At 55.0% G+C, this 27271-nt stretch overlaps 1 protein-coding gene across 1 annotated transcript in view; it reads right to left on the bottom strand.

Annotated features, from left to right (window-relative positions):
- Positions 1-421: 421 nt before the first annotated feature.
- The window catches only part of c8g (complement component 8, gamma polypeptide), a 53123-nt gene continuing 26273 nt past the window's right edge, over positions 422-27271 (bottom strand). Inside the window, exons 3-7 of the mRNA XM_085965959.1 lie at positions 18051-18121; positions 6985-7086; positions 5242-5343; positions 2484-2519; positions 422-579 (exon numbers count right to left, since the gene is read on the bottom strand). Coding sequence (XP_085822085.1) covers positions 557-579; positions 2484-2519; positions 5242-5343; positions 6985-7086; positions 18051-18121 — 334 coding nt within the window. The 3' untranslated portion in view covers positions 422-556. The remainder of the gene's footprint in view (positions 580-2483; positions 2520-5241; positions 5344-6984; positions 7087-18050; positions 18122-27271) is intronic.

The raw sequence follows: 27271 nt of genomic DNA on the forward strand, positions 1-27271 counted from the left end.
ACTAAAAATGAATTCATTGGCTGTGAAGCGATTTGATGAGGTTCTGTACAAATGTTAGTTCTTTCTTGTTCTTTCTTTCTGTTGTCAAATCTGCCATCATCGCTCCTTCACAAAAAAAACGCCTCGACCGCTCCATCCTTGCAAACTACCGCCCCATCTCCAGCCTCCCTCTCCTCTCCAACGTCCTGAAAGTGCTGTCCCCTCCCAAATTCATGCCCACCCAGGCTGAACCCCATTTCTGGGCCAGGGTGCCTTTGTCTCACAGCGCCAAGCAACTGCCAGCCGCTCAATCACCAGACTGACAGCAAATCCGGAGCAGCAGAGAGCGTTTCACTCTCAGGAAGGCCCGTGGGTTGTTCAGGCTCCAGAGAGAGACTGGGGGAAGGGCAGGAGACCTCAGGAGTACACAAGACAGCCAGGATTTGTTACCACACTCGATTTTATTTGATCAATTGACAGGACAGATTTTGGATGTTGATTACACCCAACAGCAGAGAAACGAGTAGAATCTCCCATCATTCTTAGGCCTACTGTGTAAGGCTCACTGCTTCTTGCTTCAAGATTTTCCAAAATCATCATCTATTGGGAAAAAAACAGTACAACACAAAACTATCAACATTTAATTAAGTCAGATCAGTGATACCACCTGTTTACTAGGGCTATTACTCAGTTACTCAGGGTACTACCCATTTACTAGGGGTGTTACTCATTCACTGGGTTATGGGGAGAGAGCGGGGCAGTGGGATTAGTTTGGGATTGATACAGGGCTATGGGGAAGAGAGCGGGGCAGTGGGATTAGTTTGGGATTGATACTGGGCTATGGGGAGAGAGCGGGGCAGTGGGATTAGTTTGGGATTGATACAGGGCTATGGGGAGAGAGCAGGGCAGTGGGATTAGTTTGGGATTGATACAGGGCTATGGGGAGAGAGCAGGGCAGTGGGATTAGTTTGGGATTGATACTGGGCTATGGGGAGAGAGCGGGGCAGTGGGATTAGTTTGGGATTGATACTGGGCTATGGGGAGAGAGCGGGGCAGTGGGATTAGTTTAAGATTGATACAGGGCTATGGGGAGAGAGCAGGGCAGTGGGAGCAGTTTGGGATTGATACTGGGCTATGGGGAGAGAGCGGGGCAGTGGGAGCAGTTTGGGATTGATACTGGGCTATGGGGGGAGAGCGGGGCAGTGGGACTAGTTTGGGATTGATACTGGGCTATGGGGAGAGAGCGGGGCAGTGGGATTAGTTTGGGATTGATACTGGGCTATGGGGAGAGAGCGGGGCAGTGGGATTAGTTTGGGATTGATACAGGGCTATGGGGAGAGAGCGGGGCAGTGGGATTAGTTTGGGATTGATACAGGGCTATGGAGAGAGCGGGGCAGTGGGATTAGTTTGGGATTGATACAGGGCTATGGGGAGAGAGCGGGGCAGTGGGATTAGTTTGGGATTGATACAGGGCTATGGGGAGAGAGCGGGGCAGTGGGATTAGTTTGGGATTGATACTGGGCTACAACACACTTAAGGACTTGAGAGGAAATGGAGGCTGGAGATAGGATGGTGGTTTGCAACAACAAAGGGGTCAAAGGTTGTTTTTTTTTAGCAGGGAGAAGACGGCAAATTTGAAAAAGGGGGTCAGTACCAGAGGAGAGGGATCGATTCTAATATCAGCTAACATGGGGCCAGGAAGGGAAGGGAAGTTGGGTGATGTGCAGTTTGTTGGGAACAGGGTCGAGGGAGCAGGAGGTGGGTCTCGTGGATAAGATGAGCTCGGAGAGGGCATGGGAGGAAATAGGAGCGAAACTAGGGAAAGATGCGAGTTCAGGGTTAGGGCAGGGGGAACCTTAGAGGAAGTTTGGCTCGGTGGGCTAGGGCAAGGGAGGGAAGCGGCAGAGGCAGCTGAGCAGATGGTGGATGTGAAAGGTCCCATGGCACTATTGAAAGAGCTGGGCGTTCCCTGGGCTAGCATTGCTCCCTCAAGCAACACCACCAAAAACAGATTATTTGGTCAACCATATCATTTGATGTTTGTAGGATCTTGCTGTGCAGAAATTGGCTGACACCTTTGCAATATGACAACAATGACTACAAATGAATGAATTGGTTGTGAAGTGATTTAAGGCGTGCTGAGGATGTGATAGGACACTGTATAAATGCAAGTGTTCCATTTTCTCTTTAGATATTATAGTGAAAACACAAAGAAGCAATGTGAAATACAAGGGGTCTACTTCCTGTGGAGCCAGGACGAGGCCTCTCCCAATGGCACAGCCAGTGGTGGTCAGGTGCCAGGCAGGGCAATGCGAGGCTCTGCAGCAGGCCCGGTCAGGAAAGGCAGCCGTTTAGGAACCAGGGCAAAAAGGCGCTACAACTGGAGCTGAGCAAGCAACTGAAGATGGAGTTGGGTTAGGCAGTGACGTGAGCGATCGATCTCTCGCTCGGCAGCAACAAGACCAAAAGTGAGGAACCTCGTTCAATGAAATGGAGTAACTTACCGAGCTGATGGAATTCATCGGCGACATCGCAGTGCCCTGGGAAAGAGACCAGAAGAAGGTCAGCATTACATCTGGTACAGGTGATGCTCTCGGGCTGGCTAGCAGCGGTCCATTAGAGAAGGATTAATAAAGACACCACTGGCAGGCCAGCTACACAACGCTACACTGTGCCAGTCAGCGGGCTGTGGGCCATGGCGGGGGGGATGGAGGGGTGGGGTGGAGGGTTGGGATGGACGGGTGGGATGGAGGGATGGGATGGAGGGGTGGGATGGAGTGGTGGGATGGAGGGGTGGGATGGAGGGTTGGGATGGAGGGATGGGATGGAGGGGTGAGATGGAGGGGTGGGATGGAGGGTTGGGATGGAGGGATGGGATGGAGGGGTGAGATGGAGGGGTGGGATGGAGGGGTGGGATGGAGGGTTGGGATGGAGGGATGGGGTGGAGGGTTGGGATGGAGGGGTGAGATGGAGGGGTGGGATGGAGGGGTGGGATGGAGGGGTGGGTTGGAGGGGTGAGATGGAAGGGTGGGATGGAGGGGTGGGATGGAGGGTTGGGATGGAGGGGTGGGATGGAGGGTTGGGATGGAGGGGTGGGATGGAGGGGTGAGATGGAGGGGTGGGATGGAGGGGTGGGATGGAGGGGTGGGTTGGAGGGGTGAGATGGAAGGGTGGGATGGAGGGGTGGGATGGAGGGTTGGGATGGAGGGGTGGGATGGAGGGTTGGGATGGAGGGGTGGGATGGAGGGGTGGGATGGAGGGTTGGGATGGAGGGGTGGGATGGAGGGTTGGGATGGAGGGGTGGGATGGAGGGATGGGATGGAGGGTTGGGATGGAGGGATGGGATGGAGGGATGGGATGGAGGGGTGGGATGGAGAGGTGGATGGAGGGTTGGGATGGAGGGATGGGATGGAGGGTTGGGATGGAGGGGTGGGATGGAGGGATGGGATGGAGGGTTGGGATGGAGGGATGGGATGGAGGGTTGGGATGGAGGGGTGAGATGGAGGGGTGGGATGGAGGGGTGAGATGGAGGGGTGGGATGGAGGGGTGGGATGGAGGGTTGGGATGGAGGGGTGGGATGGAGGGATGGGATGGAGGGGCGGGATGGAGGGATGGGATGGAGGGATGGGATGAAGGGTGGGAGCACGTGTTCTGTTTGAACGCAGAAGTTGAGAATGTGGACCGATGAAGAGGACATTGAGTGGGTTCCTCAGTTTGGGGACATTAAGAAGCAACTAGGCTTGTTCTCGAAGCGTGGTCCAGATGAGAAGCCTCGATGTTGATTAATGGGCGGAGAATCATTACCACGTGTGACTCGAGCTTCATGATGAGCTCTCTCGGCAGGTCGAGAAGCTCACCTGAAAATCTATCCTCACTTCACTGGAGATTTGAATGAAGGGATATGTTCTCAGCCTCTGTGAAGGGATCACTGTGCAGAGTCTGCTCTTGCTGTGCAAGGAGTGGAGGGTCTAGCACTCATCATCTCCTTGCCATCACTAAACCCATCTGTACTGCTGCTGCTGGTGGTCCCTCTGTGGTTATAGCCACCCTTTCAGTAGCTGTAACATTCTCTGTTCCCAATGATGGTTCTCCTCAACTACCATAACAGTCTACCTTTGTCACACATGCTGCACCCTCTTAGACCCAGCACTTGGTCTCCTTCTGCTCACAGCCATTGTCCCTTCCACAAGGCCTGTTCATTAGGGTCTAACCAAGCCCTCAATGTCACAAAGGTTACTACTTGCACTTTGGATTTCAAATGGGTTGCTATAAACGGTTTGGTGTTTTCCTATCCCCATTGAATCCAGCTCTTGCATTCGCATTTCTCTCCTTGTCTAGAACATCGTCTCTTCCCGTCTCTCCATCAACCTACTCAGTCATTTCCTCATCGATTCCTTTCATAGTACCAGCTCCACCTATACTACAGCAGGAAGTCTCCCCATTACTCCCGTGTCCATAGTGCAGGCGCACTTTACGAAGCATACAAAATGACAGGCAGGAACAGACCAGCAGGTCCAGCAAGCCTGCCCCATCTCATGTGGCCTGGAGCATCCTGACGAGAAACTTCCTGCCCCCTCCTTCCCCCCGGGAAAGACACAAAGCAGAGGAAAAAATAGGGCCACTAAGGGAATACAAAATTCTGGAAAATTCCTCTCCGAACCCCCTCAGGTCATTGAAACCAGTCCAGGAGATCACATTGACCATGTGCACGTTAACAGCTAAACCACTTACCTTGTTACGATGCAATCTTTGGCCCAGTCAGGAGCCGGCCCAGCTGGCTCCTGAAGGGATACAGAGAGTCAGCACCCACTACACCGGCCGTGAACGCACTCAAGAGGCTCTCCGTCCCTGAACAAAGAACCACCTAACATCCAGTCTATTCGTACTTTTGCATGTTTCAACTCAAATCTTCTGGTCTTCCCCAATCTGTCAAACTGCAATAATCCATCAACAGGCATGCAGTCCAGGCCTGTTACTGTGTCTGCAACACAAGGAACCTCTTGTGCTTTTCCCAAAAACCAACCAAAAACCATTTTAGCACAAGCCACATACTCCACTTATCTCTTACCGCATCTGTCACCTGCCGAACAGACTGTCCTGCAACACCACAAGAGGTCCATCAACAAATCATTGCAAAGTAAAGCTTTAAGCGTGCAGTAGGAGTGTTATTGCCTGAGCCTGCACCCTATCACTGTTTCTAAGAGTGACCAAAATACCACCATTTTACTGCAAAACCATTCTGGTTATTGGGATGATTCTGACCATATCGAGGGAACTCGTAAATGAAAATTTCCGGGATGTTGTTGTCGATGACAAGCTGACGGAACTTCAACTGTATGGCTTCATCAATGTCTGTGCTTCTCCCTGGAAATAAAGAAATAAATCGTTAAAGGAGGACGAGTCTGTCAGTGACGGTCCCCACCCGATCCCCTCACAGGGTCTGGCTCCACATCCATCTCCCACAGCGAATGGGAGGTCGAATCCAGCTCTCCTGGGAACACATCAGCCTGAAAGCAGCAGCGTCTGGAGCAGGTTGAGCAGTGGATTAACACTGGCCTTTTGTCTCTGCTCAGCCGCTTCTGTCTGCAGCAATGCGTTTCGATCGTCTCAAACCAGTTCCTGCTGGACATGCCCTGCGGCAGAAAACTGACCCTCATTCCGTACCAATTCGTAATGAGATGGCACCCTCACATCGCAAGGCGACAGGATAGCTGGGGTGGGATATGGAAAATCTGAAATAAAAACAGAAAATGCTGGAAATACTCAGCAGGTCAGGCAGCATCTGCGGAGAGAGAAACAGAGTTAACGTTTCAGGTCGATGACCCTTCGTCAGAACTGGAAAAAGCTGGAGATGGAGCAGGTTTTTAAGTAAGGCAGGGGCGGGGAAAGGGAGGAAGGGACTCAACATAGAGTTCAACAACTTCACACCATAACCTCGGCCCCGATTCTTTTTTTTCCATTTATTTTATTTATTATTTTTTCTCTCTCCCACATGGCAACTGTCTTTCATTCTGTGCAATTTACACTGCATCTAGAGCCATCTTTTGTTTCTTAACTTGTCCCATTACCATCTCCTTTTGCCTCGCACCATCTCTTAATCTCTCTTAACCTCTCCTGCCTTCCACCCTATCACAGACCTTCCCTTTTGTTCTTTCCTCCCCTCCCCCCTCTCCCGGCCCCTGCATTTGCTTAAAACCTGCTCCATCTCCAACTTTTTCCAGTTCTGACGAAGGGTCATCGACCTGAAACGTTAACTCTGTTTCTCTCTCCACAGATGCTGCCTGACCTGCTGAGTATTTCCAGCATTTTCTGTTTTTATTTCAGATTTCCAGCATCCGCAGTATTGCTTTTGTATGGAAAATATTACACTGATGGCACGATAATTGGTACAGTGTAGACTATCTAACCCGTGCTGTGCCTGCCCTGGGAGTGTTTGATGGGACAGTGTAGAGGGAGCTTTACTCTGTATCTAACCCGTGCTGTACCTGCCCTGGGAGTGTTTGATGGGACAGTGTAGAGGGAGCTTTACTCTGTATCTAACCCGTGCTGTACCTGCCCTGGGAGTGTTTGATGGGACAGTGTAGAGGGAGCTTTACTCTGTATCTAACCCCGTGTGTACCTGCCCTGGGAGTGTTTGATGGGACAGTGTAGAGGGAGCTTTACTCTGTATCTAACCCGTGCTGTACCTGCCCTGGGAGTGTTTGATGGGACAGTGTAGAGGGAGCTTTACTCTGTATCTAACCCGTGCTGTACCTGCCCTGGGAGTGTTTGATGGGACAGTGTAGAGGGAGCTTTACTCTGTATCTAACCCATGCTGTACCTGCTGCTGTCACCGGGTGCTTGAGCTTTCACCTTGATAAGCACAAACTTCAGCAAAAAATGTAAAGAAGTATAAAAAGGAGTCGGAGACCTCAGTGTTTGTGTGCAGCCAGGTTTGGGGTCACAAATCTTTGGGTAACACCATGTAGCCCACCCGCTCGCAGAGCTGGGCCATGCTTTACACACCATAAAGTTTGACAGTGAGTTTCCGTCTCTGTTGAAGGAAGAGGATTGCATAATTGCTGTAGTCCGTTTCACCGATGACAATGTCAGTAGTCAGTCCCCGATCTGCAATGTGAAGCAAAAAGATGCAATTACAGTGTAAATTACTGGGAATTCGATATAGAATAATAATAATGAGTGCGATCTAAGCAGTGAGATAACGTAGCCCTGCACACAGCTCCTCAATCCAGGCTGTTTCTGAACAACTCCCCAGTCCACACTCCAATAGAATCATAGAATAGTACAGCACAGAAAGAGGCTATTTGGCCGTCGAGTCTGCGCCGGCTCTTTCGACGAGCAATCCAGTCAGTCCCACTCCCCCGCTCTTTCCCCATATCACTGCAATTTTTTCAAGTATTTACCCAATTCCTTTTTGAAGGTTACTGTTGAACTTGTATCCTGCACCCTATCAGGCGGTGCTTCACAAATCCTAACCACTCATTGCGTAAAAAAGTTATTTCTCATGTTGCCTCAGGTTCTTTTGCCAATCACCTTAAATCTCTGTCCTCTGGTTATCGAGCCTTCAGCCATTGGAAACAGTTTCTCTGTCTAAACCCTTCGTGATTTTAAACACCACCAACAAATCTCGTCTTGTAAGAATTAACGAATTCCTACGACTAACGGAGATCGACACAGGAGAACAATTAAACAGGTCTTTACTCAACGGAGATGCCACGAGGACTCCCTGGGCAGCCCCGTGGTTTGCGACGTGACGTCATCGCGTTTACCTGCGTTTTCCCGCGCTCTTAAAGGGGCCACGCCCCGTACATGTAAACTCTATATACAAAACACAGTAATGCCTAACACAATGGTACAGGTTTAGGCTGGTGTTAGAACATCATTAAAGAGAATTATACACAGTTAGCCAGAGTCATTCAGTGGTTCTGCCACATGCGCCCCCCCAGAATTCGCTTTAACGGGCAAAGTCAAACGGTGAGGGGGTCTGACGAGCCTGTCAGAATGACTCCTGTACTCTCGAGGCGGAGGCTGCTGGTCGGCTGGCGGTTTGGCGGGCGGTCGCACTTGGTCTGCCTTAACGACGATGGGTGGCCGACCCCGTCTCGGCGGTTGTGCTGTCTCGACGGGGCGGTCGAGGTCTAAGTGTGCTGGCTTTAAGCGGTCGACCGAAATGTGGTCAGGTTTACTACCGACATCTACCGTGAAGGTTTTGTCCCCTGCTTCCAACACGCGGAAGGGACCGGTATATGGGGCCTTGAGCGGATCCCTATGTGCGTCATGGCGAATAAAAACGTATTCAGCCTTGTGAAGCTCCGTGGGAACATGTGACCTCTGCAGCCCGTGGTGCGAAGTGGGCACCGGTGCGAAACATCTGGCCGCCTCTTGGTGACTAGCAAGCTGGGCAGACGCGGACCAGGGCTCCATCGATGTTGGTAGGAAGTCCCCTGGGACTCGCAGCGGCTGACCATACACAAGCTCCGCTGATGAAGAGTGAAGGTCTTCTTTGGGGGCCGTGCGAAGGCCCAACAGGACCCACGGTAGCTTGTCTGCCCATCCAGCGTCCTGGAGGCTGGCCCTCAGGGCGGCTTTCATTGACCGGTGGAAGCGTTCGCAGAGGCCATTCGCCTGTGGGTGGTAGGCTGTGGTGCGGTGCAATTTGACACCGAGTCCTTGGGCCACTGCATTCCAGAGTTCGGAGGAAAACTGCGGTCACCTGTCTGATGAAATATCAGCGGGCACTCCGAAACAGGCGATCCAGGAGGAAATGAACGCCCTGGCCACGTCCGCCGAAGTAGTGGATGACAGGGGGACTGCCTCCGGCCATCTGGTGGTGCGGTCAACCATGGTCAGGATGTGTGAAAAACCATGGGAGGGTGGGAGTGGTCCTACCAGGTCCATGTTGACATGGTCAAAACGTCGCTCCGGAACTGTGAAGGTGGCCAACGGAGCTTTGATGTGGCGCTGTACCTTGGCCTTTTGGCAGACCACGCAGGTGTTGGCCCAGTCGCGGACATCTTTATGCATGCCATGCCATACAAATTTCGTTGACATCAGTTTCTGAGAGGCCTTCATTCCTGGGTGTGACAACCCATGTATGGCGTCGAACACTTTGCGGCGCCAGACGACCGGCACAACAGGGCGAGGATCCTGTACGGAGACGTCACACAACAGCGTGGTACCTGCCGAATGGAACTTGACGTCGGCCAACTGGAGGCCAGTGATGGCCATTCTGTAAGCTTGGACTTCCGGGTCTGAGTCTTGGTCCGCTGCCATGAGAGCATAGTCATGCCCAAATGAACCGTATTGATGATCGCGCGGGAGAGGCAGTCTGCCACCAGGTTGTCCTTACCGGCCACGTGCTGTATATCCGTGGTGAATTCGGATATGTAGGTCAGTTGACGCTGCTGTCGGGCTGACCACGGTTCGGCGGTCTTGGCCATTGCAAAGGTTAGTGGCTTATGGTCCACAAAGGCGGTGAAAGGACGTCCTTCCAGCTGGAACCGAAAATGGCGGATGGCCAGAAAAAGGGCGAGCAACTCCCGGTCGAACATGCTGTATGCTCTCTCGTTCTGCCGTAGTTGACGCTGAAGAATGCCAACGTCTGCCATGTCCCGTTCACCCACTGCTGTTGCACGGCACCGACTGCGTAGTCCGACGCGTCGGTGGTGAGGGCGATGGTGGATCCTGGCAGCGGGTGCGCCAGCATAGTGGCGTTGGCTAAGGCGCTTTTGGTGTCGGCGAACGCTCGGGCCATGTCATCCGTCCAGTCTACCGGGTTCTTGCCAGTCTTGCCCTTGAGGGCCTCGTACAGGGGCTGCATGAGTAGTGCCACCTTAGGCACGAAACGGTGGTAAAAGTTTACCATGCCTAGGAATTCGTGCAGGGCCTTTATGTTCTGCGGGCGTGGAAAGGATGTCACCGCCTCTACTTTCGAAGGTAAAGGAACCGCTCCCTCTGAGGTGATGCGATGCCCCAGGAAGTCAATTTGCTGTAGGCCAAACTGACACTTGGCCGGGTTGATAATCAGGCCGTGTTGGCTGAGGCGTCGCAAAAGGGTGCGTAGGTGACAGGTATGTTCTTCCTTAGTAGGACTGGCAATTAGAATATCATCTAGGTAGACAAAGAGGAACTTGAGGTCCCGCAGCACGGAGTCCATCAGGCATTGGAAAGCCTGGGCGGCGTTCTTTAACCCAAATGGCATTCGTAAAAACTCAAAGAGGCCGAATGGGGTGATGACTGTGGTCTTCTGGACGTCTTGTGGATGAACTGGGACCTGCTGGTAGCCCCGGACGAGGTCGACGTTTGAGAACACGGTGTTCCCTGCCAAATGGGCAGAGAAATCCTGAATGTGGGGGATCGGGTACCGATCAGGAGTGGTGGCGTCATTCAGGCGTCGATAGTCGCCGCATGGCCGCCATCCGCCACCAGGCTTCGGGACAATATGGAGGGGTGAAGACCAGGGACTATTTGACCGGTGAATAATCCCTAACCGTTCCATGGTTGCGAACTCCGCCTTTGCGACCGCCAGCTTGCCAGGTTCCAGGCGCCGGGCCCGCGCGTAGACCGGGGGGCTGTTGGTGGTGATGTGGTGTTCCACACCATGTTTCGTGGCTGTGGAGGAGAACATGGGTCTTGTCAGGTCGGGGAATTCGCCGAGCAGGCGAGCGAACTCATCAGGAGTCAGGAACGCACAGGAGACGGTGCGCGATGTAGTGTTACTGCGGTAACACGGAAGAGAATTAAAAGTTGCTGCGTTGATAGGCCGCCGGTTCCTAACGTCGACCAGGAGGCTGCTGGCGCACAGGAAATCCGCACCGAGGAGGGGCTGGGAAACTTTGGCCGTAACAAACTCCCAGTGAAAACGTTGCCCCCCGAAGCACACCTCCACTCGCCGTCTGCCGAAGGTCCGAATTGTTCCGCCATTGGCCGCTTCAAGGGTGGGGTCGTGATTCCCCGTCTGCACATCGAGGGTGGACGCGGGTAAAATGCTGCACTACGCTCCGGTGTCGCACAGAAAACGACAACCGGAGAGAGTATCAGTGAAGAACAGCAATTTTCCCGTGTTGCCGATCGCCATCGCGGTCGCCGGGTGCCCGTTAGACCCGTTCCTTGGTGGTCGCAGTGTCAGTTGTTGTTTGTTTTGTTGGGGAAAACTGCAGGGAGGGCGGCAACGCTTCGCCTTCGCGCCGAACTGCGCGTGGTAGAAACACAGCCCAGCAGGCTGACGAGCTGGGGCGGCGTCTGTGGGGGATGGGTGCCTCGTGGCGGTGCAGTCGTGCCGAGTTACAGCAAAAATTTTGTCAGCCTCCGCAGCGAGTGTTGCGCAGTCTTCAACTTCAGATCTGGCCAGGGCAGCTTGGACCTGTTCAGGCAGTTGGCTGAGGAAAATCTCGCGGAATAGGAAACATTCCCGTTCTGAGCCCAGGAGTGTGAGTCAACTCTGAAGGCTTGGAGTCCCCGAGCCTGGGCATAGCGAGTAATCGACGGGCGCGCTCCGATTTCGTGAGCCCGAAAACTTGCAGTAACCGCGCTTTGCGGGTTTCATACTTGCGCTCCGTTGGGGGGTGTTCGAGGAGGCTGACGATCCGAGAGGTGGTAGATCTGTCGAGTGCAGAGACCACATAAAGGTACGATAGCAAAATACTGCAGATGTTGGAAATCCAAAATAACAACAGAAAATGCTGGAAAAACTCAGCAAGTCAGGCAACATCCGTGGAGAGAAATTTGAGTTGACGTTTCGGGTTTGACCCTTCTTCAAAACTGGAGAGAAAAGGAACTAGATCGAAGGCAGGGCTGCGATCGGACAAAAGAATAAAAGAACCAAAAGAAGTAAAAGAGATTAGAAGCTAGACGAGATGGTAATAGGCTGTGATTAGGTGTAAAGTGTACTGGCAGGGCAAAAGATAGCTGCCAGGTGTGAGAGAGAAACAAAAGGAAAGGGGGGGGGGGGGGGAAAGGAAAGGAGTGGAAAAATATAAGTGAAAATGAAAGGGGGCCGAGGTTATGATCTGAAATTGTTGAACTCGATATTGAGACCGGAAGGCTGCAGACTGCCTAATCGGAAGATGAGGTGCTTGGTCTGATCCGCATCGATGTTCCTCAGGGCGAACTGGGCCTCGACCTGAATAAACCACGAGGGCGCTTGCTGCTCCCAGAACTGCGGTAGCTTCAGCGAAACGGCGTTTGCTTCCATGCTGTGCTCTTCTTTTGTGAAAACATTCACAAAAACGGGGTCACTAATGTAGGAATTAACGAATCCCTACGAATAACGGAGATCGACACAGGAGAACAATTAAACAGGTCTTTGCTCAACGGAGATGCCACGAGGACTCCCTGGGCAGCCCCGTGGTTTGCGACGTGACGTCATCGCGTTTACCCGCGTTTTCCCACGCTCTTAAAGGGGCCACGCCCTGTGCATGCAAACTCTATATACAAAACACAGTAATGCCTAACACAATGGTACAGGTTTAGGCTGGTGTTAGAACATCGTTAAAGAGAATTATATACAGTTCGCCAGAGTCATTCAGTGGGTCTGCCACAGTCTTATCCTTCTCTGCTTTAAGGAGAACAACCCCAGATTCTCCAGTCTATCCACGTAACTGTAATCCCTCATCCCTAGAACCATTCCAGTAAATCTCTTCTGAACCCTCTCCAAAGCCTTCACATCCTTCCTAAACTGTGGTGCCCAGAATTGGACACAAAACTCCAGCTGGGGCCGAACTAGTGTTTTACACAGGTTTAGCACAACGTCCTGGCTTTGTATGCAAGTCTCTATATAAATTCTCCATTATAGTGAAACCCCCACTGAGTCAGCACCTTCAGGGGAGGGGGGAGAGAGTCAGCACCTTCAGGGGAGGGGGGAGAGAGTCAGCACCTTCAGGGGAGGGGGGAGAGAGTCAGCACCTTCAGGGGAGGGGGGAGAGAGTCAGCACCTTCAGGGGAGGGGGGGAGAGAGTCAGCACCTTCAGGGGAGGGGGGGAGAGTCAGCACCTTCAGGGGAGGGGGTACAGAGTCAGCACCTTCAGGGGAGGGGGTACAGAGTCAGCACCTTCAGGGGAGGGGGTACAGAGTCAGCACCTTCAGGGGAGGGGGGAGAGAGTCAGCACCTTCAGGGGAGGGGGTACAGAGTCAGCACCTTCAGGGGAGGGGGGAGAGAGTCAGCACCTTCAGGGGAGGGGGTACAGAGTCAGCACCTTCAGGGGAGGGGGTACAGAGTCAGCACCTTCAGGGGAGGGGGGAGAGAGTCAGCACCTTCAGGGGAGGGGGGGAGAGAGTCAGCACCTTCAGGGGAGGGGGGGAGAGAGTCAGCACCTTCAGGGGAGGGGGTACAGAGTCAGCACCTTCAGGGGAGGGGGGAGAGAGTCAGCACCTTCAGGGGAGGGGGTACAGAGTCAGCACCTTCAGGGGAGGGGGGGAGAGTCAGCACCTTCAGGGGAGGGGGGGAGAGAGTCAGCACCTTCAGGGGAGGGGGGAGAGAGTCAGCACCTTCAGGGGAGGGGGTACAGAGTCAGCACCTTCAGGGGAGGGGGGAGAGAGTCAGCACCTTCAGGGGAGGGGGGAGAGAGTCAGCACCTTCAGGGGAGGGGGGGAGAGTCAGCACCTTCAGGGGAGGGGGGGAGAGTCAGCACCTTCAGGGGAGGGGGGGAGAGAGTCAGCACCTTCAGGGGAGGGGGAGAGAGTCAGCACCTTCAGGGGAGGGGGGAGAGAGTCAGCACCTTCAGGGGAGGGGGTACAGAGTCAGCACCTTCAGGGGAGGGGGGGAGAGTCAGCACCTTCAGGGGAGGGGGGAGAGAGTCAGCACCTTCAGGGGAGGGGGGGAGAGTCAGCACCTTCAGGGGAGGGGGGAGAGAGTCAGCACCTTCAGGGGAGGGGGGGAGAGTCAGCACCTTCAGGGGAGGGGGGGAGAGAGTCAGCACCTTCAGGGGAGGGGGAGAGAGTCAGCACCTTCAGGGGAGGGGGGGAGAGAGTCAGCACCTTCAGGGGAGGGGGGGAGAGTCAGCACCTTCAGGGGAGGGGGGAGAGAGTCAGCACCTTCAGGGGAGGGGGAGAGAGTCAGCACCTTCAGGGGAGGGGGGAGAGAGTCAGCACCTTCAGGGGAGGGGGGGAGAGAGTCAGCACCTTCAGGGGAGGGGGGGGAGAGTCAGCACCTTCAGGGGAGGGGGGAGAGTCAGCACCTTCAGGGGAGGGGGGAGAGTCAGCACCTTCAGGGGAGGGGGGAGAGAGTCAGCACCTTCAGGGGAGGGGGGGGAGAGTCAGCACCTTCAGGGGAGGGGGGGAGAGAGTCAGCACCTTCAGGGGAGGGGGTACAGAGTCAGCACCTTCAGGGGAGGGGGAGAGAGTCAGCACCTTCAGGGGAGGGGGTACAGAGTCAGCACCTTCAGGGGAGGGGGGAGAGAGTCAGCACCTTCAGGGGAGGGGGGAGAGAGTCAGCATCTTCAGGGGAGGGGGGAGAGAGTCAGCATCTTCAGGGGAGGGGGGAGAGAGTCAGCACCTTCGGGGGAGGGGGGAGAGAGTCAGCACCTTCAGGGGAGGGCGGGGAGAGTCAGCACCTTCAGGGGAGGGGGGAGAGAGTCAGCACCTTCAGGGGAGGGGGGGAGAGTCAGCACCTTCAGGGGAGGGGGGGAGAGTCAGCACCTTCAGGGGAGGGGGGAGAGAGTCAGCACCTTCAGGGGAGGGGGGGAGAGAGTCAGCACCTTCAGAGGAGGGGGGAGAGAGTCAGCACCTTCAGGGGAGGGGGGGGAGAGTCAGCATCTTCAGGGGAGGGGGGAGAGAGTCAGCATCTTCAGGGGAGGGGGGAGAGAGTCAGCACCTTCAGGGGATGGGGAGAGAGTCAGCACCTTCAGGGGAGGGGGGGAGAGTCAGCACCTTCAGGGGAGGGGGGAGAGAGTCAGCACCTTCAGGGGAGGGGGGAGAGAGTCAGCACCTTCAGGGGAGGGGGGAGAGAGTCAGCACCTTCAGGGGAGGGGAGAGAGAGTCAGCACCTTCAGGGGAGGGGGGAGAGTCAGCACCTTCAGGGGAGGGGGGAGAGAGTCAGCACCTTCAGGGGAGGGGGGAGAGAGTCAGCACCTTCAGGGGAGGGGGGAGAGAGTCAGCATCTTCAGGGGAGGGGGGAGAGTCAGCACCTTCAGGGGAGGGGGGAGAGAGTCAGCACCTTCAGGGGAGGGGGGGAGAGTCAGCACCTTCAGGGGAGGGGGGAGAGAGTCAGCACCTTCAGGGGAGGGGGGAGAGAGTCAGCACCTTCAGGGGAGGGGGGGAGAGAGTCAGCACCTTCAGGGGAGGGGGGAGAGAGTCAGCACCTTCAGGGGAGGGGGGAGAGAGTCAGCACCTTCAGGGGAGGGGGGAGAGAGTCAGCACCTTCAGGGGAGGGGGGGAGAGTCAGCACCTTCAGGGGAGGGGGGAGAGAGTCAGCACCTTCAGGGGAGGGGGGGAGAGAGTCAGCACCTTCAGGGGAGGGGGGAGAGAGTCAGCACCTTCAGGGGAGGGGGGAGAGAGTCAGCACCTTCAGGGGAGGGGGGGAGAGTCAGCACCTTCAGGGGAGGGGGGAGAGAGTCAGCACCTTCAGGGGAGGGGGGAGAGAGTCAGCACCTTCAGGGGAGGGGGGAGAGTCAGCACCTTCAGGGGAGGGGGGAGAGAGTCAGCGCCTTCAGGGGAGGGGGGAGAGAGTCAGCACCTTCAGGGGAGGGGGGAGAGAGTCAGCACCTTCAGGGGAGGGGGGAGAGAGTCAGCACCTTCAGGGGATGGGGAGAGTCAGCACCTTCAGGGGAGGGGGGGAGAGTCAGCACCTTCAGGGGAGGGGGAGAGAGTCAGCACCTTCAGGGGAGGGGGGAGAGAGTCAGCACCTTCAGGGGAGGGGGGGAGAGTCAGCACCTTCAGGGGAGGGGGGAGAGAGTCAGCACCTTCAGGGGAGGGGGGGAGAGTCTGCACCTTCAGGGGAGGGGGGAGAGAGTCAGCACCTTCAGGGGAGGGGGGAGAGAGTCAGCACCTTCAGGGGAGGGGGGAGAGAGTCAGCACCTTCAGGGGAGGGGGGGAGAGTCAGCACCTTCAGGGGAGGGGGGAGAGAGTCAGCACCTTCAGGGGAGGGGGTACAGAGTCAGCACCTTCAGGGGAGGGGGAGAGAGTCAGCACCTTCAGGGGAGGGGGGAGAGAGTCAGCACCTTCAGGGGAGGGGGGAGAGAGTCAGCACCTTCAGGGGAGGGGGAGAGAGTCAGCACCTTCAGGGGAGGGGGGGAGAGAGTCAGCACCTTCAGGGGAGGGGGGGAGAGTCAGCACCTTCAGGGGAGGGGGGAGAGAGTCAGCACCTTCAGGGGAGGGGGGAGAGAGTCAGCACCTTCAGGGGAGGGGGGAGAGAGTCAGCACCTTCAGGGGAGGGGGGAGAGTCAGCACCTTCAGGGGAGGGGGGAGAGTCAGCACCTTCAGGGGAGGGGGGAGAGAGTCAGCACCTTCAGGGGAGGGGGGAGAGAGTCAGCACCTTCAGGGGAGGGGGGAGAGAGTCAGCACCTTCGGGGGAGGGGGGAGAGAGTCAGCACCTTCAGGGGAGGGGGTACAGAGTCAGCACCTTCAGGGGAGGGGGGAGAGAGTCAGCACCTTCAGGGGAGGGGGGGAGAGAGTCAGCACCTTCAGGGGAGGGGGTACAGAGTCAGCACCTTCAGGGGAGGGGGGAGAGAGTCAGCACCTTCAGGGGAGGGGGGAGAGAGTCAGCACCTTCGGGGGGGGGGGGAGAGTCAGCACCTTCAGGGGAGGGGGGGGAGAGTCAGCACCTTCAGGGGAGGGGGGGAGAGTCAGCACCTTCAGGGGAGGGGGGGAGAGTCAGCACCTTCAGGGGAGGGGGGGAGAGTCAGCACCTTCAGGGGAGGGGGGGAGAGTCAGCACCTTCAGGGGAGGGGGGGAGAGTCAGCACCTTCAGGGGAGGGGGGAGAGAGTCAGCACCTTCAGGGGAGGGGGGGAGAGTCAGCACCTTCAGGGGAGGGGGGGAGAGTCAGCACCTTCAGGGGAGGGGGGGAGAGTCAGCACCTTCAGGGGAGGGGGGAGAGAGTCAGCACCTTCAGGGGAGGGGGGAGAGAGTCAGCACCTTCAGGGGAGGGGGGAGAGAGTCAGCACCTTCAGGGGAGGGGGGGAAGAGAGTCAGCACCTTCAGGGGAGGGGGGAGAGAGTCAGCACCTTCAGGGGAGGGGGGAAGAGAGTCAGCACCTTCAGGGGAGGGGGGAGAGAGTCAGCACCTTCAGGGGAGGGGGGAGAGAGTCAGCACCTTGAAGGGAGGGGGGGAGAGAGTCAGCACCTTCAGGGGAGGGGGGGAGAGTCAGCACCTTCAGGGGAGGGGGGGAGAGAGTCAGCACCTTCAGGGGAGGGGGGAGAGTCAGCACCTTCAGGGGACGGGGGAGAGAGTCAGCACCTTCAGGGGAGGGGGGGAGAGTCAGCATCTTCAGGGGAGGGGGGAGAGAGTCAGCACCTTCAGGGGAGGGGGGGAGAGTCAGCACCTTCAGGGGAGGGGGGAGAGAGTCAGCACCTTCAGGGGAGGGGGGAGAGTCAGCACCTTCAGGGGAGGGGGGAGAGAGTCAGCACCTTCAGGGGAGGGGGGAGAGAGTCAGCACCCTTCAGGGGAGGGGGGGAGAGAGTCAGCACCTTCAGGGGAGGGGGGGAGAGAGTCAGCACCTTCAGGGGAGGGGGGAGAGAGTCAGCACCTTCAGGGGAGGGGGGGAGAGTCAGCACCTTCAGGGGATGGGGAGAGAGTCAGCACCTTCAGGGGAGGGGGGAGAGAATCAGCACCTTCAGGGGATGGGGAGAGTCAGCACCTTCAGGGGAGGGGGGAGAGAGTCAGCCCCTTCAGGGGAGGGGGGGGGAGAGTCAGCCCCTTCAGGGGAGGGGGGAGAGAGTCAGCACCTTCAGGGGAGTGGGGGGGAGAGTCAGCCCCTTCAGGGGAGGGGGGAGAGAGTCAGCACCTTCAGGGGAGGGGGGAGAGAGTCAGCCCCTTCAGGGGAGGGGGGAGAGAGTCAGCACCTTCAGGGGAGGGGGGAGAGAGTCAGCACCTTTACTGTAAATGGGGGGAAAACTGGTAGAATAAAGAATTCACAAACTTTTCCTGGAGAATCTCCCAGGGGTTGCTGCCTTCTTGTAATCTTGTTTAATGTCCCAGCAGAGCCCATCCCTGGGAGAGAGGAAACAGAACATGCATTCAGTACACAGCACGCTGGGAGATGATCAGAAAGGCGAGGTTCCCCATGGGGTGGGATTCTTTGTGCCCCACAGAACCTCGGTTGACGTTTCACATTTGGACCTCCCTGTATAACGTACAGCAAGGAGCGATTGCTGAACCTATTGAGGTGATTGGTGAGGCCACTGCTACAGTATTATGTCCAGTTCTAGCTGCCCAACTTACGTAGGAGGGCAAGTTCATGGAGTGGGAACAGAAGAGATTCCCTAAAATCCCAGGGATGAGAGGTTGTAGTTGTCAGGAGAGACTGGATAAAGTGGGGCTCTTTTCATGAGACTGAGAGGAGATCTAATCGAGGCATTCAAAATGAAAAGGGCATAGGTTGGATAAATCGGGAAAGGTTATTTTGACCTGGTCAGTGAGTCAGTAACTGGAGGGCTGGTGAGTAGCAGATGTTAGTTAATGTCATGAGATTGGGAAAGGACTTTAAACAGCGCCAATATCAACTAAATGGGATTATTCTACAGGACACAACACAGGAGTGGGATTTAGAGGGACTGATGGCTGGATCAGTGCAGACATCAGCATCGAGTGTGGCAGCAATAAAGAGAGCAAATAGGATCTTGGGAGAAGGCAGGGACCGGGTACTGAATTTGGATGATCAGCCATGATCTCATTGACTGGCGGAGCAGGCTCGAAGGGCCGAATGGCCGACTCCTGCTCCTATCTTCTATGTTTCTATGTTTCTATGTATAAGCAGAGGGATAGAGCCCAGATCTCAGCAAGTGACTGAGTTTGTGCAGAGCGCTGATCCCTCGCCGACTGGGTACGATCTGGGCCCCGTATTAAGAGAATGACATCGAGCCATTGGAGAGAGGGCAGCATGGGGGGCAACTAAACTGAGAGCTGGAGGTAGGCAGCTGGGCTTTGGGGAGAGGCTGGAGAAACTGGGAATGTCTAAACAGGGGAAGAGAAGGTTCAGGGTGTGACCCTACAGAAGGATTCAGGGTCCAATGGGGTGCAGAGAGAAGGAATGGTGAATTTTCTCCAGTATCTCTTGTTGAGGGATCATGCTTTTGCCAGAGATTCGCTCCTTAAAACCCTGTGACCAAACTATCCTGATATCTCCTTCTGTGGCTCAGTGTCAAATTTTGTTTGATAATGCTCCTGTGCAGCGCTTTGTGCTGTTTTACTTCGTTAAAGGCACTATATAAATGAAAGATGTTGTCTCCTCCCTGTCCTCTATGACCAGGACAGGTCTGTCCTAATCTCTGCCATGCCTATGTTCTGAATTCTCTGTGTCCATTCACGAGCGAATTTAGCTGCTGTTCAGGACCTGAATCCATGAGTTCTATCTCCTTTATTTTTTCTCTTGGTCTCTTGGGCACTGCTCGCCTGTGCCCTTCCCTTCCTGTCACTTGGTCATGCCACCTTTCATTTCCCCTCTCTCTGGTACATTAGCCCTTCAATCCCTACCCCAATCCATCACTGCTCCTCTATTTTCCTACTTCCCTCCTTCCATCCCAGGCTCAATTCCGCCTTGAATAAGTCTATCTTGGCATTCTCCGAAGGGTCCATTGAGACACTCACCACTGCCTCCTTACGAGCAGTAACCCCATCTGCCCCATCCTTGACCAACGCTTCCCATCCTGCCCACCAGACCCACCACTGCTCTCTTGCCCCTCCATTCGCCACAATACTTCTGCAGCCATCAATCTTCTCATACACTCCCTCACCTGTGTCTTTAATGCACTTGTCTCCAGCCAAAGCTTTATTCTCTGCCATCCCGATCATTGCTCCTGTATGGCCCCAATCTTTGCTCCCTCATGTCCAAGGGCTGAAGACTTGAGAGTGTATGCTGTGCCATCCATGACCAGGTCTGCCTTGATCACTTCATGCACTATCAGACGTCATTCTCACCTGCCAAAAACGTCCATTGGAAATACTGAAGAAATTGTCTTCAGTTTCCACCACAAACTCCAATCCCAACCTTGATGTCCTATTTGACCCTGAGCTGAGCTTCTGACCCCATATCCGCGCGATCACCAAGACTGCCTACTTCCACCTCTGTAACATCGCTCGTCTCCACCCCGCCTCAGTTTATCTGCTGCTGAAACCCTCATCCATGCCTTTGTTACCTCCAGACTTCACTATTCCAATGCTCTCTGGGCCGGCCTCCCATCTTTCACCTTCCGTAACCTCAAGCTCATCCAAAACTCTGCTGCCCGTGTCCTAACTCGCACCAAGTTCCGTTCACCCATCACCCCTGTGCTCGCTGATCTACATTGGGTCCCAGTCCGGCAACACCTCATATTTAAAATTCTCATCCTCGTGTTCAAATCCCTCCATGGCCTCGCCTCTCCCTATCTCTGTAACCTCCTCTGGCCCTACAACCCTCCAAGATCTCCGTGCTCCTCCAATTCTGGCCTCTTGTACATCCCCCAGTTCTTTCACCCCACCATTGGCAGCCGTGCCTTCAGCCATCTAGGCCCTAAGCTCTGGAATTCCCTCCCCAAACCCCTCTCTCCTCCTTTAAGACACTCCCTGAAACCCTAATGCAAAAGCAAAATACTGCGGATGCTGGAAATCTGAAATAAAAACAGAAAATGCTGGAAATACTCAGTAGGTCAACTGAGTTCTGATGAAGGGTCATCGACCTCAAACGTTAACTTTGTTTCTCTCTCCACAGATGCTGCCTGACTTGCTAAGCATTTCCAGCATTTTCTGTTTTTATTCCTTGAAACCCATCTCTTTGACCAAGCATTTGGTCACCAGTCAGGACTAGACAGACTAGATGCAGGAAGGATGTTCCCGATGGTCGGGGAGTCCAGAACCAGGGGTCACAGTCTAAGGATAAGGGGTAAGCCATTTAGGACAGAGATGAGGAGGAATTTCTTCACCCAGAGAGTGTGAACCTGTGGAATTCTCTACCACAGAAGGCAGTTGAGGCCAATTCATTAAATATATTCAAGAAGGAGTTAGATATATTTCTTAAGGCTAAAGGGATCAAGGGATATGGGGAGAAAGCAGGGACAGGGTACTGAATTTGGATGATCAGCCATGATCTCGTTGAATGGCGGAGCAGGCTCGAACGGCCTATTCCTGCTCCTATCTTCTATGTATCTATGTATCAGTCCTAATGTCTCCTCCTTTGACTCAGGGTCCATTTATTTCTGATTACTCTCCTGTGAAGTGACTTGGGATGCTTTTCTACATTAAAAGTGCTATATAAATGCAAATTGTTGTTGTTGTATAGTAGTAGTTGTATTAGTGGTACAACTGGTCTGGTGGGATATATCTCCCAGATACTGGGACTGGCCAGTTGAACCACAAAGATCTCTTCTGCCCCTGTACGTCCTGTGTGGATATCAGCAAAGTGTTGGAGAGAGAAGTTGGAAAATTTGTTTTTACGCAGAAGGTTGTGAGAACATGAAATGGCATTGGAAGCAGTGGTGTTGGACTACATTGTCTTATGGATGTTTAGTGTAAGGCCCATGCTCTCGTACGCTTCGGTGAAGGTGTTGACGATGGTTTGGAGTTCGACCTCCAAGTGAGCGCAGACGCAAGCGTCGTCTGCATACTGTAATTCGACGACAGAGAATGGGACGACCTTGGAGCTGGACTGGAGGCGACGGAGGTTGAACAGTTTCCCGTTTGTTCTGTAAATTAGCTCCACTCCAGTGGGGAGCTTACTGAGGGTGAGATGGAGCATTGCAGCAAGGAAGATCGAGAAGAGCATTGGTGCGATGACACAGCCTTGCTTGACCCCGGTACGTACGCTCTACTCGGAGCTCCGGCACGGCAAGAGAGCCCCAGGTGGGCAGAGGAAACACTTCAAGGACACCCTCAAAGCCTCCTTGAAAAAGTGTAACATTCCCACTGACACCTGGGAATCCCTGGCCCAAGACCGCACAAAATGGAGGAGAAGCGTCCGGGAAGGCACCGAACACCTCGAGTCTCTTCGCCGGGAGCAAGCGGAAGCCAAGCACAGGCAGCGCAAGGAGCGCACATCAACCCAAGCACCCCACCCACCCGCTCCTTCAACCACCGTCTGCCCCACCTGTGACAGAGACTGTAGGTTCCGCATTAGACTCATCAGTCATCTGAGAACTCATTTTTAATGTGGAAGCAAGTCATCCTCGGTTCCGAGGGACTGCCTAAGAAAAAGAAGTTGGACTACTCCCGCATTTCTCCACTGTTTGTGTCTCCACCTCGGGTCTCCTTCCCCTATACATATGTCGGTCACTTGCCCTCCCACCAGTGGAGTGAGAGCAGAGTGACCAACACCTAGCCCAGTGAGATCAGAGTGACCGACACCCAGCCCAGTGAGATCAGAGTGACCGACACCCAGCCCAGTGAGAGGAGAGTGACCGACTCCCAGCCCAGTGAGAGCAGAGTGACCGACACCCAGCCCAGTGAGAGCAGAGTGACCGACACCCAGCCCAGTGAGATCAGAGTGACCGACTCCCAGCCCAGTGAGATCAGAGTGACCGGCAACCAGCCCAGTGAGAGCAGAGTGACCAACACACAGCCCAGTGAGATCAGAGTGACCGACTCCCAACCCAGCAAGATCAGAGTGACCAACACACAATCCAGTGCGATCAGAGTGACCGACTCTCAGCCCAGTGAGATCAGAGTGACCGACACCCAGCCCAGTGAGATCAGAGTGACCGACACCCAGCCCAGTGAGGTCAGAGTGACCGACACCCAGCCCCGTGAGATCAGAGTGACCGACTCCCAGCCCAGTGAGATCAGAGTGACCGACACCCAGCCCAGTGAGGTCAGAGTGACCGACACCCAGCCCAGTGAGAACAGAGTGACGACTCCCAGCCCAGCAAGATCAGAGTGACCGTCACACAGCCCAGTGAGCTCAGACTGACCGACTCCCAGCCCAGTGAGAGGAAAGTGACCAACACCCAGCCCAGTGAGAGCAGAGTGACCAACACCCCGCCTAGTGAGGTCAGAGTGACCGACTCTCAGCCCAGTGAGATCAGAGTACCCGACACCCAGCCCAGTGAGAGCAGGGTGACCGACTTTCAGCACAGGGTACACCAGGGAATTACAGGCCAGTGAGCCTAACATCTGTGGTAGGGAAATTATTGGAAAAAATTCTGAGGGACAAAATTAGTCTCCACTTGGAGAGGCAAGGATTAATCGGGGATAGTCAGCATGGCTTTGTCAAGGGTAAATCATGTCTGACAAATCTGATTAAATTTTTCGAGGGGGTGACTAGGGGGGTGGATGAGGGAAATGCTGTGGATGTGGTTTACATGGACTTCAGTAAAGCTTTTGACAAAGTCCCGCATAGGAGACTGGTCAAGAAGGTAAGAGCCCATGGGATCCAGGGTGCCTTGGCGCGTTGGATCCTAAACTGGCTGAGTGGCAGGAGGCAGAGGGTGACGGTTGAAGGTTGCTTTTGTGACTGGAAGCCTGTGTCCAGTGGGGTACCTCAGGGATCGGTGCTGGGTCCCTTGTTGTTTGTGATCTACATTAATGATTTGGATGAGAATGTAAAAGGTATGATCAGTAAGTTCGCAGATGACACGAAAATTGGTGGGGTGGTAAATTGCGAGGAGGAAAGCCTCAGGCTACAGGACGATATAAACGGGTTGGTCAGATGGGCGGAAAAGTGGCAAATGGAATTTAACCCTGAAAAGTGCGAGGTGATGCATTTTGGACGGACAAATAAGGCAAGGGAATACACAATGAGTGGTAGGACCCTAGGAAGTACAGAGGGTCAGAGGGACCTTGGTGTACATGTACATAGATCCCTGAAGGCAGCGGAACAGGTAGATAAGGTGGTTAAAGAGGCATATGGGATACTTGCCTTCATTAGCCGAGGCATAGAATATAAGAGCAGGGAGGTTATGATGGAGCTGTACAAAACGCTGGTGAGGCCACAGCTGGAGTACTGTGTGCAGTTCTGGTCACCTCACTATAGGAAGGATGTGATTGCTTTGGAGAGGGTGCAGAGAAGATTCACCAGGATGTTACCTGGGATGGAGCGCCTCAGCTATGAAGAGAGGCTGGACAGGCTGGGGTTGTTTTCATTGGAGCAAAGAAGGCTGAGGGGGGACCTGATTGAGGTGTACAAAATGATGAGGGGCATAGATAGGGTAGATAAAGAGGAACTTTTCCCCTTAGTAGGGGGGTCAATAACAAGGGGGCATAGATTCAGGGTAAGGGGCAGGAGATTTAGAGGGGATTTGAGGAGGAACTTCTTCACCCAGAGGGTGGTTGGAATGTGGAACTCAATGCCTGAAAGGGTGGTAGAGGCAGGAACCCTCACAACATTCAAGAAGCATTTGGATGAGCACTTGAAATGCCATTGCATACAAGGCTATGGACCAAATGCTGGAAAATGGGATTAGACTGGACAGGGATGGATGGGCGGCGCAGACACGATGGGCCGAAGGGCCTCTTTCTGTGCTGTAAAACTCTATCAGCTGAAAATTCAGTAGCCTTAGCGCCTCATTTGAGGCGCTAGAGGGCCTTGCGCCGGAGTTATGGCCAGTAGTGAAATTCCCTGGGGCCCTAAATCGGCGTTGCTCCGGTAGCGCTGCGCCGGCACCGATGACGTCATCGGTGTGCGCAGCGTCCCGGTTGCCGTGGTAACCCGCCTGAACTCCGAAATGGAGTTGCGGCCGCCTCGCCCGTGGCAGCCGCAACCAGCGTTTTGTCAGAGGTGCCTTACTGCAGTTAGCGCCGGCGCATTAAAGGCCCCGCGGCGGCCCGCCGCTTTCCCGCCGGCCGCCTGCCCGCAGCTCCCTCCCCAGACTTCTCTCCACCCGCCCCCCCCCCCCGGAACAGATGCAAGCCCGGCACTTGTCCGAGGTGCCGGGCTCATTTTTAAGCAGATTTGCGCGGGCCGCGGCCGGGTGCAGGCAGCTCCTCCTTAACGGAAGGAGGAGGCCTGCACTTCCCCAGCCTGCCGCACCGCATCGGGTGCCGCAGCGCCGGAATTGCGGCGCGAAACGGCAGTTAGCGCCCTTTTCCAGGCGCTAAGACCCTTCAGTAGCACCGGCAGCCGTTGGGCACGGCGCCACTGAATTTTTGGCGCGCGCAGGGGACTTAGCGCCGGCACTAATTTCCGGCGCTAAAGCCCTGGCTAAGCCAAAACCCAATTTCTAGGCCTATGACTCTATGACAGTGAGTTCAGAGTGGCCGACACACATCCCAGTGAGGTCAGAGTGACCGATTCCAGCCCAGTGAGAGGAGAGTGACCGACACCCAGCCCAGTGAGATCAGAGTGACCGACTCCCAGCCCAGTGAGATCAGAGTGACCGACTCCCAGCCCAGTGAGATCAGAGTGACCGACTCCCAGCCCAGTGAGATCGGAGTGACCGACACCCAGCCCAGTGAGGTCAGAGTGACCGACTCCCAGCCCAGTGAGAGGAGAGTGACCAACACCCAGCTCAGTGAGACCAGAGTGACCAACACACAGTCCAGTGAGAGCAGTGTGACCGACACACAGCCCAGTGAGATCAGAGTGACCGACACACAGCCCAGTGAGATCAGAGTGACCGACTCCCAGCCCAGCAAGATCAAAGTGACCGACACACAGCCCAGCAAGATCAGAGTGACCGACTCCCAGCCCAGCAAGATCAGAGTGACCGACACACAGCCCAGTGAGATCAGAGTGACCGACACCCAGCCCAGTGAGAGGAGAGTGACCGACACGCAGCCCAGTGAGGTCAGAGTGACCGACACCCAGCCCAGTGAGAGGAGAGTGACCAACACACAGCCCAGTGAGAGCAGAGTGACCGACTCCCAGCCCAGCAAGATCAGAGTGACCGACACACAGCCCAGTGAGATCAGAGTGACCGACTCCCAGCCCAGTGATGTCAGAGTGACCGACACCCAGCCCAGTGAGATCAGAGTGACCGACACCCAGCCCAGTGAGATCAGAGTGACCGACAACCAGCCCAGTGATGTCAGAGTGACCGACACCCAGCCCAGTGAGAGGAGAGCGACCGACTCTCAGCCCAGTGAGTTCAGAGTGACCGACACCCAGCCCAGTGAGATCAGAGTGACCGACTCCCAGCCCAGTGAGATCAAAGTGACCGACACCCAGCCCAGTGAGATCAAAGTGACCGACACCCAGCCCAGTGAGATCAGAGTGACCGACTCCCAGCCCAGTGAGAGCAGAGTGACCGACTCCCAGCCCAGTGAGATCAGAGTGACCGACACCCAGCCCAGTGAGAGCAGAGTGACCGACTCTCAGCCCAGTGAGTTCAGAGTGACCGACTCCCAGCCCAGTGAGTTCAGAGTGACCAACACCCAGCCCAGTGAGACCAGAGTGACCAACACCCAGCCCAGTGAAAGCAGAGTGACCAACACCCAGCCCAGTGCGATCAGAGTGACCGACTCCCAGCCCAGTGAGTTCAGAGTGACCAACACCCAGCCCAGTGAGGTCAGAGTGACCGACACCCAGCCCAGTGAGGACAGAGTGACCGACACCCAGCCCAGTGAGATCAGAGTGACCGACTCCCAGCCCAGTGAGATCAGAGTGACCGACACACAGCCCAGCAAGATCAGGGTGACCGACACGCAGCCCAGTGAGATCAGAGTGACCGACTCTCAGCCCAAGTGAGAGCAGAGTGACCGACACCCAGCCCAGTGAGAGCAGAGTGACTGACTCTCAGCCCAGTGAGTTCAGAGTGACCGACACCCAGCCCAGTGAGAGGAGAGTGACCGGCACCCAGCCCAGTGAGATTAAAGTGACCGACACCCAGCCCAGTGAGATCAGAGTGACCGACTCCCAGCCCAGTGAGAGGAGAGTGACCGACTCACAGCCCAGTGAGATCAGAGTGACCGACACCCAGACCAGTGAGAGGACAGTGCCCGATGTTAAGTCTGTGTGTTCTAGTTATTTTTAATAAGAATCACTGCACACAGACCACAAGAATAAATTCAACAGGTCTTTACTAGTCAAAGGTCAGGCTGAACTGCCCAATAAATCATTACACAGCACTTATATACCGGTGTGGTCACCACCGGTATTACATTATACAGCAGCCAAGATAAAGTAGTGCATCTCTTAAAATAGTTCTCTTAAAGGTGGAACGGTTACATACACCACAATCCTCCCTTTTTAGCTTAACAGTATATATTCCCCATTTAACATAACATAATAACATATAT

This window comes from Somniosus microcephalus, chromosome 23 (assembly GCF_052327205.1).
Source record: "Somniosus microcephalus isolate GS21.2 chromosome 23, FLI_Smic_1.0, whole genome shotgun sequence".
NCBI lineage: Eukaryota > Metazoa > Chordata > Chondrichthyes > Squaliformes > Somniosidae > Somniosus > Somniosus microcephalus.